The sequence below is a fragment of the Manduca sexta genome, chromosome 26 (assembly GCF_014839805.1).
Source record: "Manduca sexta isolate Smith_Timp_Sample1 chromosome 26, JHU_Msex_v1.0, whole genome shotgun sequence".
Lineage (NCBI taxonomy): Eukaryota > Metazoa > Arthropoda > Insecta > Lepidoptera > Sphingidae > Manduca > Manduca sexta.
The window spans coordinates 3,759,552-3,775,851 of record NC_051140.1 but is presented as its reverse complement, the minus strand read 5'-3'; the positions used below and the strand labels follow the sequence as shown (position 1 = coordinate 3,775,851).

The 16,300-nt window shown below is 37.3% G+C and overlaps 1 protein-coding gene across 2 annotated transcripts in view; it reads right to left on the bottom strand.

The window, feature by feature from the left end:
- LOC115451549 (Kv channel-interacting protein 1) overlaps positions 1-16,300 on the bottom strand; it is a 48,495-nt gene that overhangs the window by 11,979 nt on the left and 20,216 nt on the right. For both annotated transcript variants that reach the window (XM_030179898.2, XM_030179897.2), the window contains 2 exons: positions 3,661-3,730; positions 1,199-1,269 (listed from right to left, as the gene is read on the bottom strand). In XM_030179898.2, the coding sequence (XP_030035758.1) occupies positions 1,199-1,269; positions 3,661-3,730 (141 nt within the window). The remainder of the gene's footprint in view (positions 1-1,198; positions 1,270-3,660; positions 3,731-16,300) is intronic.

The following is a 16,300-nucleotide window of genomic DNA, read 5'->3' as shown; positions in this document are numbered from 1 at the left end:
ACTAGATTCAAGTTGTATCTAAATATTAGCCAATCACAACAGCCCTATGTCTACGCACTGCAAAGGCTGCCATGCTGTCAGCACTGAGAAACAGACTTGTTAGATATCTCTTACAGCAATGCTCCGTCCTTAGATAAATAACGTCTATGAATAAGGGGGTTAGTATAAGTACTATAGCCTAGCAGCAGATGAAAATGTTCGACAGGTTCCCCAGAATCGAGGTCACATAACTACAAAACTGTAAACAAGCTAAACGTTGATTAAAAAGGAAATAACGCAATGTAAACTCGCGCTCGACAGGATGCAGCGCGACGCGACACGACGGCAGCCGATGCAATACAAAAGGATGGTTCCACTATTTTTAATAAGGTATATTTTCGACAAATCCTATAATACATGATATTTTTTATATAAGTACATTCCCATATTATTACAGTGTTTTACGACATTAGGTTGAAAACTCACTATCCACTTTTCATTTTTTTCTGCCACGGCAAAATGATTTGATTGCACATGATGGTAAACGCGATACAGTCCAGGGAAAGTAAATAGCTATCTCATGCCATTCGACACAATCATACAGGCTTACTAAGATGTTTCTTCACCTTACGGCGGAAAAACCCAAGATTATAGGAAGGAACTCGCGCCCAGACAAACTATTTCAAAGTATGATGGTGCGGCAAAGAAAAGAGTTGGCGAACCCATGGGTTCAGGCTGTGGTAATTAACCATCAAGCTTTGGCTTCGCATGCCAGCACGCGCTGAAGGAAGGAGAGAAGAGTAATATAATATAGTATATATGTAGCAGCGTGTAATTACTGATATATTTATCTAGATGTTCCGATACTGAATTACCAGAGCAAGGCAGATAAATTTCTATTCATTAATTCCGAGGAAGAAATTCTACATACAAGCCAGACTGCGTTACTAGTAAGATCAAAGCGGTCCAATATATAAAACGCTTTAAAGACGAACCCGAAGTATCCGAAAATGTTAACATTTAGCAAGTCCGCAGTTTCGGTTGAAGCACCGCTTCAATATCCGATGGCGCAGACACGACGCGCCCAAAAATTGATTATACATTTTATTTTATAAGTTTCAAACGATTTTCTTCAGTCGAGTTGGCGAGAATATTGCTTTTGTAAGGCGTTGTTTAAGGGTTTTGTACTGTTTCAAATTTTCGGCTCCGAAATACTTACTCTAAAGCTGATAGCGCCGCTGCAGTTGACGTCAAACGCTCTGAACACATAGTGGGCATAGAGTGCCGAGTCTGTGGACAATAACTTATTATTTAATAGAGAAGATGGATATTGCTACGAATAGTTAACGGGAATCGGTCCAAGTCAGTGTAGATTGAACATTTTTAGGATTCCTATTACCTAACCGGTTTTATTTACTTATCAAACACTAGATCATATGATTATAATTAAATTATTTGCGAAAACACTGGATCCTTTGAGTATAATTAAATTAATTGCTAAAAATCAACTAACACCGACGCCATATAATAAATCCAACAGGCTGGCATAGTTGTGTCGGCTGTCGAGTGGTAATGATCTCTCGTCAGTCGACATTCTATTGGACTCCACTATACTTACCATCGGGTGTGGTATTTTTTTTTTTTTTTTTTTTGATTCTGTCATACGTTTGTTAGCCTGGCAAGGGCCGGTTTATACAAACACACCGGTATTGCGGGTGCGTGCTTTAGGCACTGCGAGCCCTTAAGTGACCATGCTGAGGGCGACCCTCTAAAGGGTCACGACCTCGGCTCAGAACGGCCACTGAGAGAAGATGTTTTGGGGACATCAACGTTTATGGAAACGCGAGAGGTGCGAAAGAACGACCTAACAATCTAACATGGTTACATCGGCGTCCGGGCCGGAATTATCAGAAGGGTCGGAGGACGGGGGACGCGGCGAGGTCCTCGACGGCGAGGACGGAGCAGCGGTCGTGTAGAGTGTTTGAGCTTTTTAAGCAGCTCGTGCTTTCTACGTATTGCCAGAGTTATATCGTCCTCTAGATCTGACAGAACTGAACGCGGTCTTCTCCATTTCGCGCGGTCGAATGGAGTGTATTTTGAATTTAATCGGACTAACGGGTTCGGGTGATTGACCGCCTTATCGAAATAGCGTCTGCTGGCCATGTGCATAAAGTGCCTGATGGTCGGCATATCGGTGTCCACGTGGAGGTTGCTATTGCGAACGTACCACGATAGACATCTTACTTTTACGGTTTAGGAGCCAGTGGAGCTGGCTCATCGCGAATGCGGCTCGCGCGCGTACCGCATTTACGTGCGGGGCGAAGGTCAAACTCTGATCAAGATACACACCTAGATATTTGACCTTACGGGTCCAAGGGATGATCTGGCCAGACAATCTAACTGAAGCGTTAGGCGCTTCTTTCTTAGGCATCCTATGGAATAGGATAGCTTGGCTTTTGGAGGGTTGACAGTGATGCGCCATTTGCGAAACCACTCGCCGAGCTGATCGGCGGCGGCCTGCAAAGTGCGCACCACATGTTCCGGCTCTCTACGTGAAGCGTAGATCGCCGTATCGTCCGCGAATAGCGCCAGATGGGCGTCTTTGAATTTAGGAATATCGCTAGTATATAGCGAGAAGAGAAAGGGTGATAGCGCGGAGCCTTGCGGGACTCCGGCCGAGATGGTATGTCTAGAGGAGAGGGTGCCCTCGACGCGATATTTGAAGCCGCGATTCAACAAAAATTCTCGTATGATGTGCACGAGATGTGTGGGCACGTTGAGAGTGTACAGCTTGTACAGCAAGCCGTTGTGCCACACTTTGTCGAATGCTTTCTCAACATCGAAGAAGAGAGCACCGGTATAAAATCCTAACTTGAATTTAGAGTAGGCATGCTCCGTGATGCGGAGTATCTGATGCACGCAACTGTGCCTATTACGGAAACCGAACTGCTCCGGAGGGAGCAGATTGTGAGAATTGGCTACTATTTTGAGACGGTCGAGGACGATCCGCTCATAAAGTTTCCCCTATCGTACTAAGGAGGCTAATGGGCCTATAAGAGGCCGGATCTGACGCGGGTTTACCCGGCTTGTGAATCCCTATCACGACTGCTTCTTTCCAGGCCTCAGGAAAGTAGCAGTTCTGGAATGCTGCATTGAGGATGTCAGCAAGAATCTTGACCAGATGCCCCGGTAGCATTTTCAGTAACCTAGTGGGGATACCGTCAGCCCCGGGGGCTTTTCGCCTATTTAGTGCCTTGATCAGAGTGACGACTTCTTTGATCGTCACCGGCGCGAGGGGGTCGGGGGGGGGTGTGGTAGGGTCCTAAGATGTATTTATTACATAGATACGTTGTCCGAGCTCAATACTGGCAAGACGAAAGTAAGGTAATTGCCCGACTCAACGGCCAATGAGCGTGCAGCACTGACGTTGTTACGTAACTGTCGATGTATATATTGTTTAACGAATGTATGCTGCATCTTTTTATTCCTTCTTCGAGCCAATCTATAATTATTTGTACAGGTACGTGACTATAGCAAATAGTGCGCCGTTTTTATGTGCAATTTTGTTAGTGTATGACGCGTCTATTTGTAAAACGTCATTGGTAGGGTCAATCTGCCCTGTCCGTATAAAAAAATGCCTGAGAAGTGCATGAAGCTAAGTAACGTGAAACTTATACTTACTTCCGTGAGGGAAAAATTTGGCATAGATATCCTTAAACGAGTCTTCTTGGACGACGCCCTCAGGACATTCCTGAAAAAGATAACGTATTTTAAATTGACAATAGGACCTTCTGAATCTACATCTTCCATCTTTTGCAATATACGTATCTAATTGTCAATTTATCGCTTCTGTAGTCATAATTAAAAATCTATAATTGTAATTGAACACTGACAACAAATAAGAGAATTTATTAAATACCTAGAGAATGCCTAGAGGTAATAAAGAAATCAAATTTGATCGCAGTGCGCACAATGCTTCCAAGAATAGTTATTCAGTTAAAAATATCTATACTATTATGTAAAATTGAAAAGTTTGTTTGTTCGGACGAACTAATCGCAGGAAATATTTAAACGATTTTGATTTTTCACTAATAGGAAGCTACAGGAACAATTATATCGCCTTCAAAAATCACTAAAAACCAAAAAAATATCAAACATTTCCTATATATACTAGTTATCAACTTTGGAGTCGGTGCCTAATAAAAATTAAACATTGTTTTCGTTCATTTGTTCATGTATTTACTTAGCAAAAATGAATCATCAAAATCGGTTCACAGTGAAAAGTTCTGACGTAACAAACATAAAAAAAATGGAATTGAGAACCTCCTCCTTCTTCTGAAGTCGGTTAAAAATGACAGCTTAAATCACGACCAAGGCCTGGCCAGTATCGACAGTGACTAAACATTTAATATGATTGGCAATCAATCGAATCGAAATTGATCGAATTCCAATTAATGGAACTCTGATTCTTGCACTGATAAAGGACCTTAATAATGATGGATATTAGACTAATGGAACTGCAAACTAAAACATTAATAGAGTTTTATATATACCAGTGGCGAAGGGTCCATACAACCCGATTCTTACCGGCTTTCCTTTCGTAATTCATGGTTCATGTAATTATCACCGCATTTATATTAGTACAAGTATTTGTATGTACTAGGATGTGCAGGTTTCCCTTTCGTTAAATTTCACATCACAGCTATCTTTCTATATGTGCCTGGGTGGAGTAGTTGTATTACGCTACGACTGCAGTGCTGTCTCGAGTTCGAATCCCGGGTCGGGTAAAGTGATATTTGGTTTTACTACTCAGTATCAGAACGTAGTCTGGAATTTAACGATATGGCGATAGGCTCGCCGCCTATCACATTCAATGCCTATAACATCATGGGATGGAATACATATGGTGAAAAGTGGGTGCACCAGTTTCTCCTATGACTTCCCTCTCGAGGATGAAAGGCGTGTGTGTCTTTCTATATCTATATCTCTACAAATATATTTCCGTGATCAGCCTATGTGTATTCCGTTCCCAAAGTGCTACCATAAATATGGCGAACGGCAATGGAAAAATCAGCTCTCGTCAATCGATTCTAGATAGAATCGAGCCACCACTCCATTTAACATCAACTTACCTTCCACTTACCATCAAGTTCAGTGGAGTTACTTTATCGTATAGTAAAAAACAAACCAGTACCTCAAAAGCTTTCTACACGTCTTTTCTACCTTTAGCGGCGATAGCCTAGTTGGGTGTGGAACGGACTGCCGAGACGAATGTCCGCAGGTTCAAATCCCAAGGGCACACACCTCTGAATTTCCTAAAATCATGTGTATATTCTTTGTGAATTTATCGTTCGCTTTAACGGTGAAGGAAAACATTGTGAGGAAACCTGCACATCTGAGAAGTTCTCTATAGGAATTTCGAAAGTGTGAAGTCTACCAATCCGCACTAGGCCAGCTTGGTGGACTAAGGCCTAATCCCTCTCAGTAGTAGAGGAGGCCCGTGCTCAGCAGTGGGCAAGTATATAATACGGGGCTGATATTATTATTGTTATTTCGACCTTTATACCTTCCATACCTTTCTTACGACCTCTCTGCATTTTGAACTGTAAGGGGTATGTATGGTTATTGCCCGATTGTTATTAAAATTTAGTACAATGATAAGCATCTTTTATGTTTATGTACAGTAAACATGTAAATAATAGTCACCTTCGTACTGTTATTGTATTGCGGTTGTATTGATGTGTGAATGAGCGCTACTTTTTTATTTCGAACTTTATGTGGGTAAGATTCTATTTACTTTTTAATTTTTGATGTTCAATTTTAATTTAATCTGGTAAAAATAAATGACATTGAAGTCTGTCGGTGAATGCTTAATATTGTTATAGTTCTTTTCGAAAATTCCCAATTGGTTATTTCCTTACTGTTCCAAAATATTTAGTTTGTCTATTTTTCTGAGCTGATTTCGGAAGCCGTTAAATTAATCAAAACTAGTACTTAGATATATTAATAACTAGTTGACCCGACAGACGTCCTGTCTTAACTATGTATTTGCAGCAATGATAAAAGAAGTATAGAGGATGGGTAATATGGTCACGTGACATGCGGCACATTTCATGAACAAAATGGTGCCGACTCCGCCCCTTACAATAGTGATATGCTAGTACCGAAAATTTTGTATCGACATCGAAGAATTAAGAGAGACAAACAAGCCCCAAAAAGATCAAATACGAAAGGGGTTAGGAACTACCATAATATAAATATAACAAATCATAATGTAAACAAACAAACTGAAACTGATTTATAAGTAACAATTGTTAAACAAAGCAGTACCTGTTGTGACAAACATCCAGTTGTGTTTGATCTATATTTGTATGTTGCACTATTCCTTGCTAAAAATTTAAGTTACAGATTAAGATATTTATTTAATACATGATAAATGGAATAAGATAGCGTAGCCAGCAATTATTTGGTTGGTTTTTATTTTTATTTTATTATTATGCTCTTTGATCGAGAAACATAACTATGGTTCAGCAAACTAAAATCAATGACCGTAAAAATGGTGGTTAAGATAATCAATTATAATAATTATTTGCAATAACAACAATATGATTATGTATCTATTTCCGTGCATGCAAAGGTTGCTCGAAACATAAGACCGCCAATTGTAAAAATATATCTTACATTTCATCTTTATGTTGTTTCTTTTATGTTTATCTATTCTTTTATGTAACAATTCTAATTTTATTCATAGCAATATATTAAAGTAATATTACTACTTATTAGGTGAAGTATAATAATCATTACTATTTTACTTATCGCGAATATTGTTGGAAAACAGTTATCTTTACTCGCGTTAATTAAACGTGTGGTTTATGCATATCTTCTCAAAATGTAAAGAAATATGTATTTGGTGTAGGATTCCAATCACGTCGCTCAATATTCTCAATTCATTTTGCCTTGGTTTTTAAATTTTTTGGTTATCTTAAAAAAATATTCTAATTTCACTTAGTTTGTCCTTCTGAATAATACAATATTGATGTGTGCTCTAACATTCTTTCCAAAGACAAAAACCGTAACTGATAAACGGGCGTCTGTTAAAATATCGATATCAATAATTTCTAAACAAATCCACCCACCCATCCCTAAGCTCGTGTGTAAACAAACATAATGATTTTAATGTGTATAAATCACGCCTAAAAGGGTCCAAAGCTTAACAAACCAGATCCACATATCATTTTAATTGATAAAAACACATCCAAAAAGTAAATATACAAAGATATTTGCTAATTTTCGGTAAAAACAGTTACTAACCTATGAAAAGATATTTCGGGGTCTTTCTTGCGTGAATTCGATTTGCATCCTTTCACACAACACTGAGTCATTTTCGAAACTTAACAAATACACTAATAAACACACTGAACAATTGAGAATATGATTATATTACTTTAAATTCAATATTTATGAAGATTTGTTTACATCGTCTGACACTACATGTACCTGCCGACTGCCCAGCATAAAATGGCGTTTCTGCCGCAAGGCGGTCCCAGTGTGTTGAAGTAAACGAAATAGTGCCATATGCGAAGAAAGCAATTATTTTTGTCTTTTTTTTGTTGCGTTCCAAATAAGCTTTGAGTAAAAGAGATAGACATATATATTGACAATTCTGCGTCGATTTCCCTAACATAAATATAACTTATTCATATAGCTAACTTTTGAGGCCTGTCCTCTTTATATTTAGTCATTGATTTGCAGCGCGCATTCTGTCAATCGCTGACAGTTATTTCAAACAATTGACAGTTATATAAAATTAATATTTACGTTAAGTTTTCTTAAATTTTCTAATTTTCCGCGCAATTTTTTGTTTTTTTTCTTTCATAAGAACATTCTCCTGACAAAAACAAACACAATAAAAAATAGTGTAATCGCTCCAGCCGTTCGAAATTAGGGATTCATTTTTATATATATAGATATATATATACACAAGATTATGTCAGTCATCTCAAACAAGTAAACATAAAGTCCACGGTATTTCTATAATGACTATGATCGTTCTACGTACTTACTTAGTCATATAATCTGCGAACCTTCGATGAGCAAGAGAAGTCCCTTTATCTTAACTCAAAGCCAATCGACGTGATGTTTCACGTCTAATCTTTAATTAATCTAAAATCGAGAACTCGTAGTGGCGTTAAATATGGGCCTAATACTCTATAATATAAATTGTGGAGGCGTAGTAGTTGTGCCATCACGCAATTTCGCGTGCTACCCACAATACGCAAAATAAACCGCCGCTCGATCGGACAGAATTCGACCATGGAAATGAAACGTTTTAGTTAAAATTTATAATCAGATTGAATGTTTAATGAATCTGGATTTATTATATATTGGGGTGCGTGACATTGTATGTTTGATTTTTTAATTTTCTACGTTTATGTAGATGGGCATTGTGTAGTCATAAATTATTTTGTATTATTTTGTATTCTTGTTAATTTTATTAAAAAGAAATGAATGAATTTAAAAACCGGTCCGCTGGTCTAATGGGTCACATGAAACATTAGTTACTTTATGAAATATTTTTAAAAATATTACTTAGTTATTTTTTTTTAAGTATTTTATGAAATATGTATTTGTAATGAAACTACCGCTATATTCGGCCGCTGTACTATTTACGAATTTTAAGTAAAGGAAGAGTTCTACTCAATTTATTGTTATTTTAGTAAAGGAACATAGTATAATCTTTTACTTATGGCAGCTAAACTGACGTAAACTGTTTCATCTCATTCAAATTTAATCTAATGTTGCGGTCCTAATGCCTTAAGTATAAATGAAGTATCATATCATATAAAAAATGTTATAAGGGTATAAGGGAAAATTGAGTACACACCACAAACGTGGACGTTTAGAGCAACTAACAGCCATTTCCAATAAACGATCCCAATCTCAATCTTCAATCCGATTCCTAGCATGAACCAATCAAAATAACTCATTCGTAAATATGTCAAAAATACTCTGTTCTTATTGGTCCATTTTTGAGATAGATAAAAAAAAAGCGATTGAGATCGTTTATTATTAATGGCAGACATCGCGACTCGTGAGGAAACAACGAAGCTTGTATAAGGTTGAAAAGAGAAGCTAAAATCAAGTTAAAACTCTCATTAATACAATCAAAGGGGCGTAATAAAATGTCGACACTTTAACAGCTAATAACTAGTTCCTCCCCCATATCACGCCACCCCACCTGCACTAGGTAAGACGTAGTATTCAGGACCACTACGTATACACTGTATATACAATAAAACAATACATTAAATCTCGCTGTAGGGCTTCTCGGATACGATTATGTCTAATCCCACTGCTGGCTGCTGTTAATTGGTTTAAGGTTATAGCTTAAGGTCCATTTTCATACATTTTGTTTCACCTTTAATCTGGGTAACTAAACAAGTATTGACAAGTAAAGAATTTAAATTCACGTCTAGTTAGTGAATATGACGGAATTTAATATGACGAAATTTTAAAGGCCGAAATATCCATGCATATTAATTATTTTTACGTTTTTCTTTCAACTGCGAGAACTAATCACTAACTAGACGTGAATTTAAATTCTTTACTTGCCAATACTTGTTTAGTTACTCAGATTAAAGGTGAAACAAAATGTATGAAAAATGGACCTTAAGCTATAACCTTAAGTCGACTTAATACTAATAACAGTTCTAAATTTGAATTTTATTAATAATAATTGTTTATACACCTATATATATATGTAAAATAATATCAGCCCTGTATTATACACTGTCCCATTGCTGGGCACGGGTCTCGTCTACTACTGAGAGGGATTAGGCCTTAGTCCACAACGCTGACCTAGTGCGGATTGGTAGACTTCACACACCCTCCAAATTCCTGTAGAGAATTTCTCAGGTACGCAGGTTTCCTCACGATGTTTTCCTTCACCGTTAAAGCATCCGATAATTCACAAAGAATACACACATCAGTTTAGAAAAGTCAGTGGTGTGTACCCTTGGGTTTTAAACCTACAGACATTCGACTCGGCAGGCCGTTCCAAACCTAACTAGGCTATCGCCGCCGTTACTGTACATAGGGCCGTATTAATAAGTGCAACTCAATATCACTCGTGCGATATCAGACGAAAGATTGTCAAACTAAGACCGGCATCTTAAGAGTCGGTAACTTAGACAGAAACTTTAGTTTATGTAAAAGCACTGAACTGAGAACTAACTCATCAATGACAGTTTAAGCTTCGTTTATTAAATAGTTTAATAATAAATGTCTATTTGAAGTTTAATACAAAGGTGAGATTGATTTATTTATATGACCCTAATCTAATTTATGTGTTTACATGGTATAGGTCCATAGGATAATGAAACGTTTGATTAAAACAAACTAATGGTAGCTAATTAAGCGGGGCTCTGGGGAGAAACAGTACGCACGCACTGCACGCATCGCCGCTCTTTGCCGTTAATCCTCCTATATGAATTCTTTGTGACTGTTATTATTTGGTAGGTTTCCATCGCTTGTGCAACTCCGTTTGGAAAAGTTTCTCACTCCTCCGTAGTACAACTCTTTAGTAGTAGAGGAGGCCTAGTCGTAGAACAGTATATAAAAGTGTTATTATTATTTAATATAATATATTATTTATTTCTGTCAGGTTTAAACGACATAACAACCAACTAAAGGCCACTATAAACCTTAACATTCCAATAAAACGAGCACAGTTCACGTAAAACATAATTGTAAAATTTTGAGTGTTGGGCGTACCTAAGTAGCTCTTATGGGCATTCATGTCGCCATAGATGGTTGAAAATCATATTATTATTCAGTTGCGTAGAAAAACATATTTAGGTCTATAATATTTTGCAGCATACGTCTTAAGTAGGTAGAAAATAAACTTACATAAGTAGTTTTTACCCACAATTATCTGAAACGTTTTGTTAGCACAATAAAACTATCGCAACAACAAGAAATCTGCAAGTTCCGCATAATTTGCATCGTGTTCTTTTTTATTTTTATTCCGTCATCAGCAGCCACAAAGCCAGCTTGTTAGTTGTTACTGGCTCAAGACTTCACAAGCCTGCTCTAAACGTCGGTGTTATAGAAATTTCAGCGCCCGAATAACTTCTGTAGCTAGATCCTATGTTAGTGAAATATGGCTCGCATCGCAACAATGTATTTTTGGCTCACTGGAGTAACTTTATTATAAAAGCGCTTCAGCGGGCTCAGATTGGACTGCTTTGTAGCTTAACTTATATAACTATTAGCAAGTCTAAATGAGTTATGGGTTAAATATAAGATCCTTGTTGTTTTGCACAATAAATTAGCATTACTCAAAGGCATAAGTATAAAGTGAACTGATATTTACACACGAATACAGTTGACCATTCTGTAATATAAAGCTAAAGCGGCTATCCGGCTATTACCTATATCTTTTTCTTTTTTTTATTGCTTTGAATCAGGGATGTTATGGATATGAAATTTTGGATCTGAATACGGATATGGATATAGGAATAAATTTATATTGGTTTCGGATATGGTTACGGATATGTAATTATTTCGTATTATCCGTTAGTTTCGGATAGTTTCGGTTACGGATAATAGATTAAAGTAAAATAAAAATAGTATGTAATACGGTAGAGCGTCGATTACTATCGTCCGTCGTCCTCGTCGATTACAAATTATCGATGAACTAAGTGGGGAACATAGGTATTCAGAGAACCACTATATTTTGATTTGTGGTGAAGAGAGAGAGAGTGAAGAGAGAGTGAAGAGTTTCAGTGAAGTAGTACCACCTCCTCTCCGTGAAAAGTTTTTATCACACTGTTTATATTTTGCAAAATTTACGGTAACTTGATGAAAAAAATGTCCAAATTAAACTCGACTTTGGACGCATTTTGTCCTTATAAATCAATCTAGATACGTAACACAACACTTTTCCTTTAATTTACTAAATTAAATATCTACTGATAAATAAAAACAATACTATTTATGAATAATATTATGTTATGACTAAAATAATAAACAAACTATGAAAGATTCACGTGGCACGCGAGCGGTAAAACAAAAACCTGTCATAACATATTATCCACAACTTATCCGAAACTTTTGTAACGGATACGATTACGGTTACGGATATATTTTTATTTTGGATATCCGATATTTTCGGTTACATTTAAGGAGCTCCATAACATCCCTGTTTTGAATGATGAGACGAGCTTGCGGTTCGTCTGATGGTAAGTGATGCGACCGCCCATATACAATAGAGACACCATCCAACACCTTGATTACAAAGTATTGTTTGGTTTTCCAATGCGCTCGCCATCATGAGACGTAAGATGTTAAGTCTTAATTATGTCTAGTAGTTAAACTGTTAAGAATATCCTTCAAACCGGAACGCAATAGTGACTACACACTCCTTAGCGGCAGAATTAAACATTGCGGTGGTACCTATCCAGACGGACTTTAACATATGAGAGACCTTTTATTTATTTTTCTTTTTTCCTGAATTACGTTTGCTAGCCTGGCAGGGCCGGCTTATACAAACACACCGGTCTTGCGGGTGAGTGCTCTAGGCACTACGAGCCCTTAAGTGACCATGCTGAGGGCAACCCTCTAAAGGGACACGGCCTCGGCTCAGGACGGCCACTGAGAGAAGATGTTTTGGGGACATCAACGATTATGGAAAACGCGAAAGGTGCGCAAGCGACCTAACTGTCTAACATGATTACATCGGCGCCCGGGCCGGAATTATCAGAAGGGTCGGGAGGACAGGGGACGCGGCGAGGTCCTCGACGGCGAGGACGGAGCTGCGGTCGTGTGGAAATGAGAGACCTACCACCACTTTTCTTGTATTAGTTTACCCCGCAGCTCGATTTTCTGTCTCTGAGCCGCGCGATTACTTCTCCCGTACTTTTCTGTTCATATTCATTTCATAAGTGGACAGGAACGCTCAGCCACTCAGTCCACCTATGGATCAATGACAGCTCCATCACAACAGTGCGACGAGAGACCACTCGAGATATAATGGCTTTGCGTATCATTCAGCTGACGGCTATACGAGCCGAGCGCGTTATGTAGTGACACGTGTCACAGCAGGCCACGGCGCTTGTAAGTGCAGGCCAACCAAAAATAGTTCTAACTTAAAATTTTCTAACTCGCCGTACAAGTTGCTTAGTTGAAAGTGAGAAATGTGTGTCAAGATAGCGTTCGTAATAAACTGTTTAGCTTTGTAGTTAGCACTCTCTTTTTAATTAATGTTTTTCATAATTATAGGTCTTAGACGGCTTAGGTGGTTAGAGGGAATATTTTTAAATTTAAAAATGTTACTACGGTTAATTAAGTATTTTCTACGTATTGATTATCAAGTTCGTCAAGTGATTAAAATTTTGATAAACATATACAGTATTTGATCAATATTGAATTATCTAGTGAATTCTAAAACACTAGTTTTCGTAAGACCTATCGATACCTGGATAAAAATATTATCTTAATCCCCTTAATTTACCACAATATGCGACAAAAACAACCAAGTATTCATTTATCTCTAGTATGCAATCTAACATTTATTCATTACAAATAAAAATAAATAAGACTGACATTGTTTAATCGTATTTTCATCAAAAAGCCTCCTAGAAGTCTTAACCAGTAAACGTGATCGCTGCCCATGATTAAAAAACATCATTCCGATATATTTCCAGAGTCGAGCCTGCGTAGAAAATAATGTGATCAAATACAAAAGGATCCGGAGCAAACAGTTCGCGCAAAATGTCTCCACAGTAATGTGCCACTGCCAGACTCATAAACCAAAGGCAAAAATAATCCCTACTCCCCTACAAATTGGGCTATGACTGAGATAGCGCTATACAAAACCAACAAGTGCGAAAGGGTCCGATATAGAGATGCTCCGCGCTTAATGAAAAGGTCAGTAGGTAAGAAAGTCGTCGACCGTTGGCGCCAAAAATAGGAGAAGCGCGCGCTCTCTTGTCAACTATGACAGTTACAAGTCCGCCATGTTTATTATAATCGGGGTTGGCAACAGTGTTTAAAATGGATTTTAGAATTTCATTTTATTCTTCTATTTTTTTTTGTTTGAAATACGGATGTCTACCGTTAGAAATTATAAAAACCATCACATTTGTGACATCGAAGGACGGATTATCTTGACTTATGTCTATGCTGGATTTCACCGTAGTTACACAATCGGCAGATTTGTAATGCGGATACTAGATACAAAACAAGCTCAAATGCTTTGAAAATATGAATTATTTCGAATTGATCTCGCAAGTAACATGCATTTATTATGCATATATGCATGCATTATGCACGGTAAGTACTAGTAAGTAATACTTACATAATATATAGGTATGCTATGTTTATGTGTGTGCAATAACCTGCAGTAAAGTTCGTGAGTTGTTTTTGTCACATCTAATATCAGGACAAAAATATGATTCTAGTTTGTAATGAGATGCCTAAAACATAAGAATTTTGTTTCAGAATACGAATTATTACTCTATCTTGTGGTAATTGGGGAAACTATTTTTATGCATATTATAATAGTTAAAATAGTGACGTGCATTTTCTGTCGCTGGCAGCCCTATTCGTGATGTAGGTCTGCACAATATCTTGGTACTGCCAACACCGAGATGAAGATACTCGAACAGTACGACTGTCGAGTATTTCACAATGTCATTCTGGAAATACCTACAGCGTGCGCTAAAATTTCGATTCTATTTTAAAAGAGTTAAGTATTGAACATTTTTCTTGCATTCAGATGCCGCAACTTCGCTATCCTTTACTTACAATTCAAGTTTAATTTGTGTAGATCCTTCAATTAGTTGTTGAAAATGTTCAAAAATCCTCTTGTACAATAAGTGTTAGTAGAAGAAATAAACGTTATTTACAATACTTTATTATTAATTTTCCTGTGTATATACTCAGGGTAGACATAATAAATCACACTGCATAATAATAAACAAGTATCAAACTATCTCGAAATCCATCACAACTTTCATGTCAGATCATAAAATTCTATTGAGTGCGAATATAGCGACAAACAGTGTAATTTTGTAAGCTCAGACTAAACACTTTGGCATCGGCTGCCATCTCTGGCCGTAAACAACATTCGGATATTTAGATAATAAACAATTTCGATGCATTTCGAACTTTACTTTGAAGTCAAGAATATAATAAATTATGACATATGTAGGTAAGCAATTAAAAACTGAAAACGTATATCAGTATGGCCTCGTAAGTGGAACAGAGAGTAAACTCGTCAGACGTCTTCCATTTGAGTCTACGGAGTACCGTAGCTCTCTATTAGTCTGATGCTGTATCGACAATAAACTTTACTAAACGTATTTGTTATACTGGCAGAAGAAAAAAAATAAAACAGTTTTTTGCATGCTAGAGAATACCGAAAGGAGATCTATTGGAAAGCCAAAGAAATGACAGTTCGAATTTTTTTCGTTTCATCGTGCCAAAGGTGGTCAACGCCTGCCAGCTTTCTCAACAGGCCGGTAGCCTTGTTGTAAAAGCTGGCAGATACACCTGATAAGAAAAAACTAGGGCTTCTAGGCCAGTGAGCGCATTTACATACCAAAGTATTTGTTTTATCACATACCGCCATTTTTAATAAAGGATCCCAATCGGTTGTTTTGATCTACCTCAAAAATTAACCAATCAGAATATAGTTTTTTTTGACATGTTGACAAATGACATTTTTTGATTGATTGAAGGATTGAAGATTATAATTGGGATCGTTTACTGAAAAAGACTGATAAAGGCGGTGTAAAAACATTAACTTTATTTCCATTTACGGTCGACGTATCACATACAATATTACATTAAAAACCGTGTCGACAAAGCGGCGTGTAACAACATCGGCGACATTTGAACGACGCGCGACAGTTTCCGTTGTTCACGGACAAGCCAGGAACAAGTCTAATACGTAGGAGCAAGCGGACTTCACAGAAGGAAATAAATCTCAAAATTCGATACCTAATAATAATGTAATATGGTTTTCCAAAGTGAGCCCGAAACTAACTAACTAAGTAACTATTCGTTATGACTAAATTTGTAATCTTATCTTACTGATATTATAACTTCGAAAGTTTGTAAAGATATTTGGATATTTGTTAGAAGTAAACGCAGAAACAACTAAACGAAATTGGATGAAATTTGGTACATATATCTCCTGTATGAATACTTGGCTACTTTTTCTCCCGATGATTTATTTCCATGGGAAATAATGGAATCTTTTTAATCTTATCTTTTACATATTCGCCGTAGGCGTCATAAACAGTTTTATGAGTCT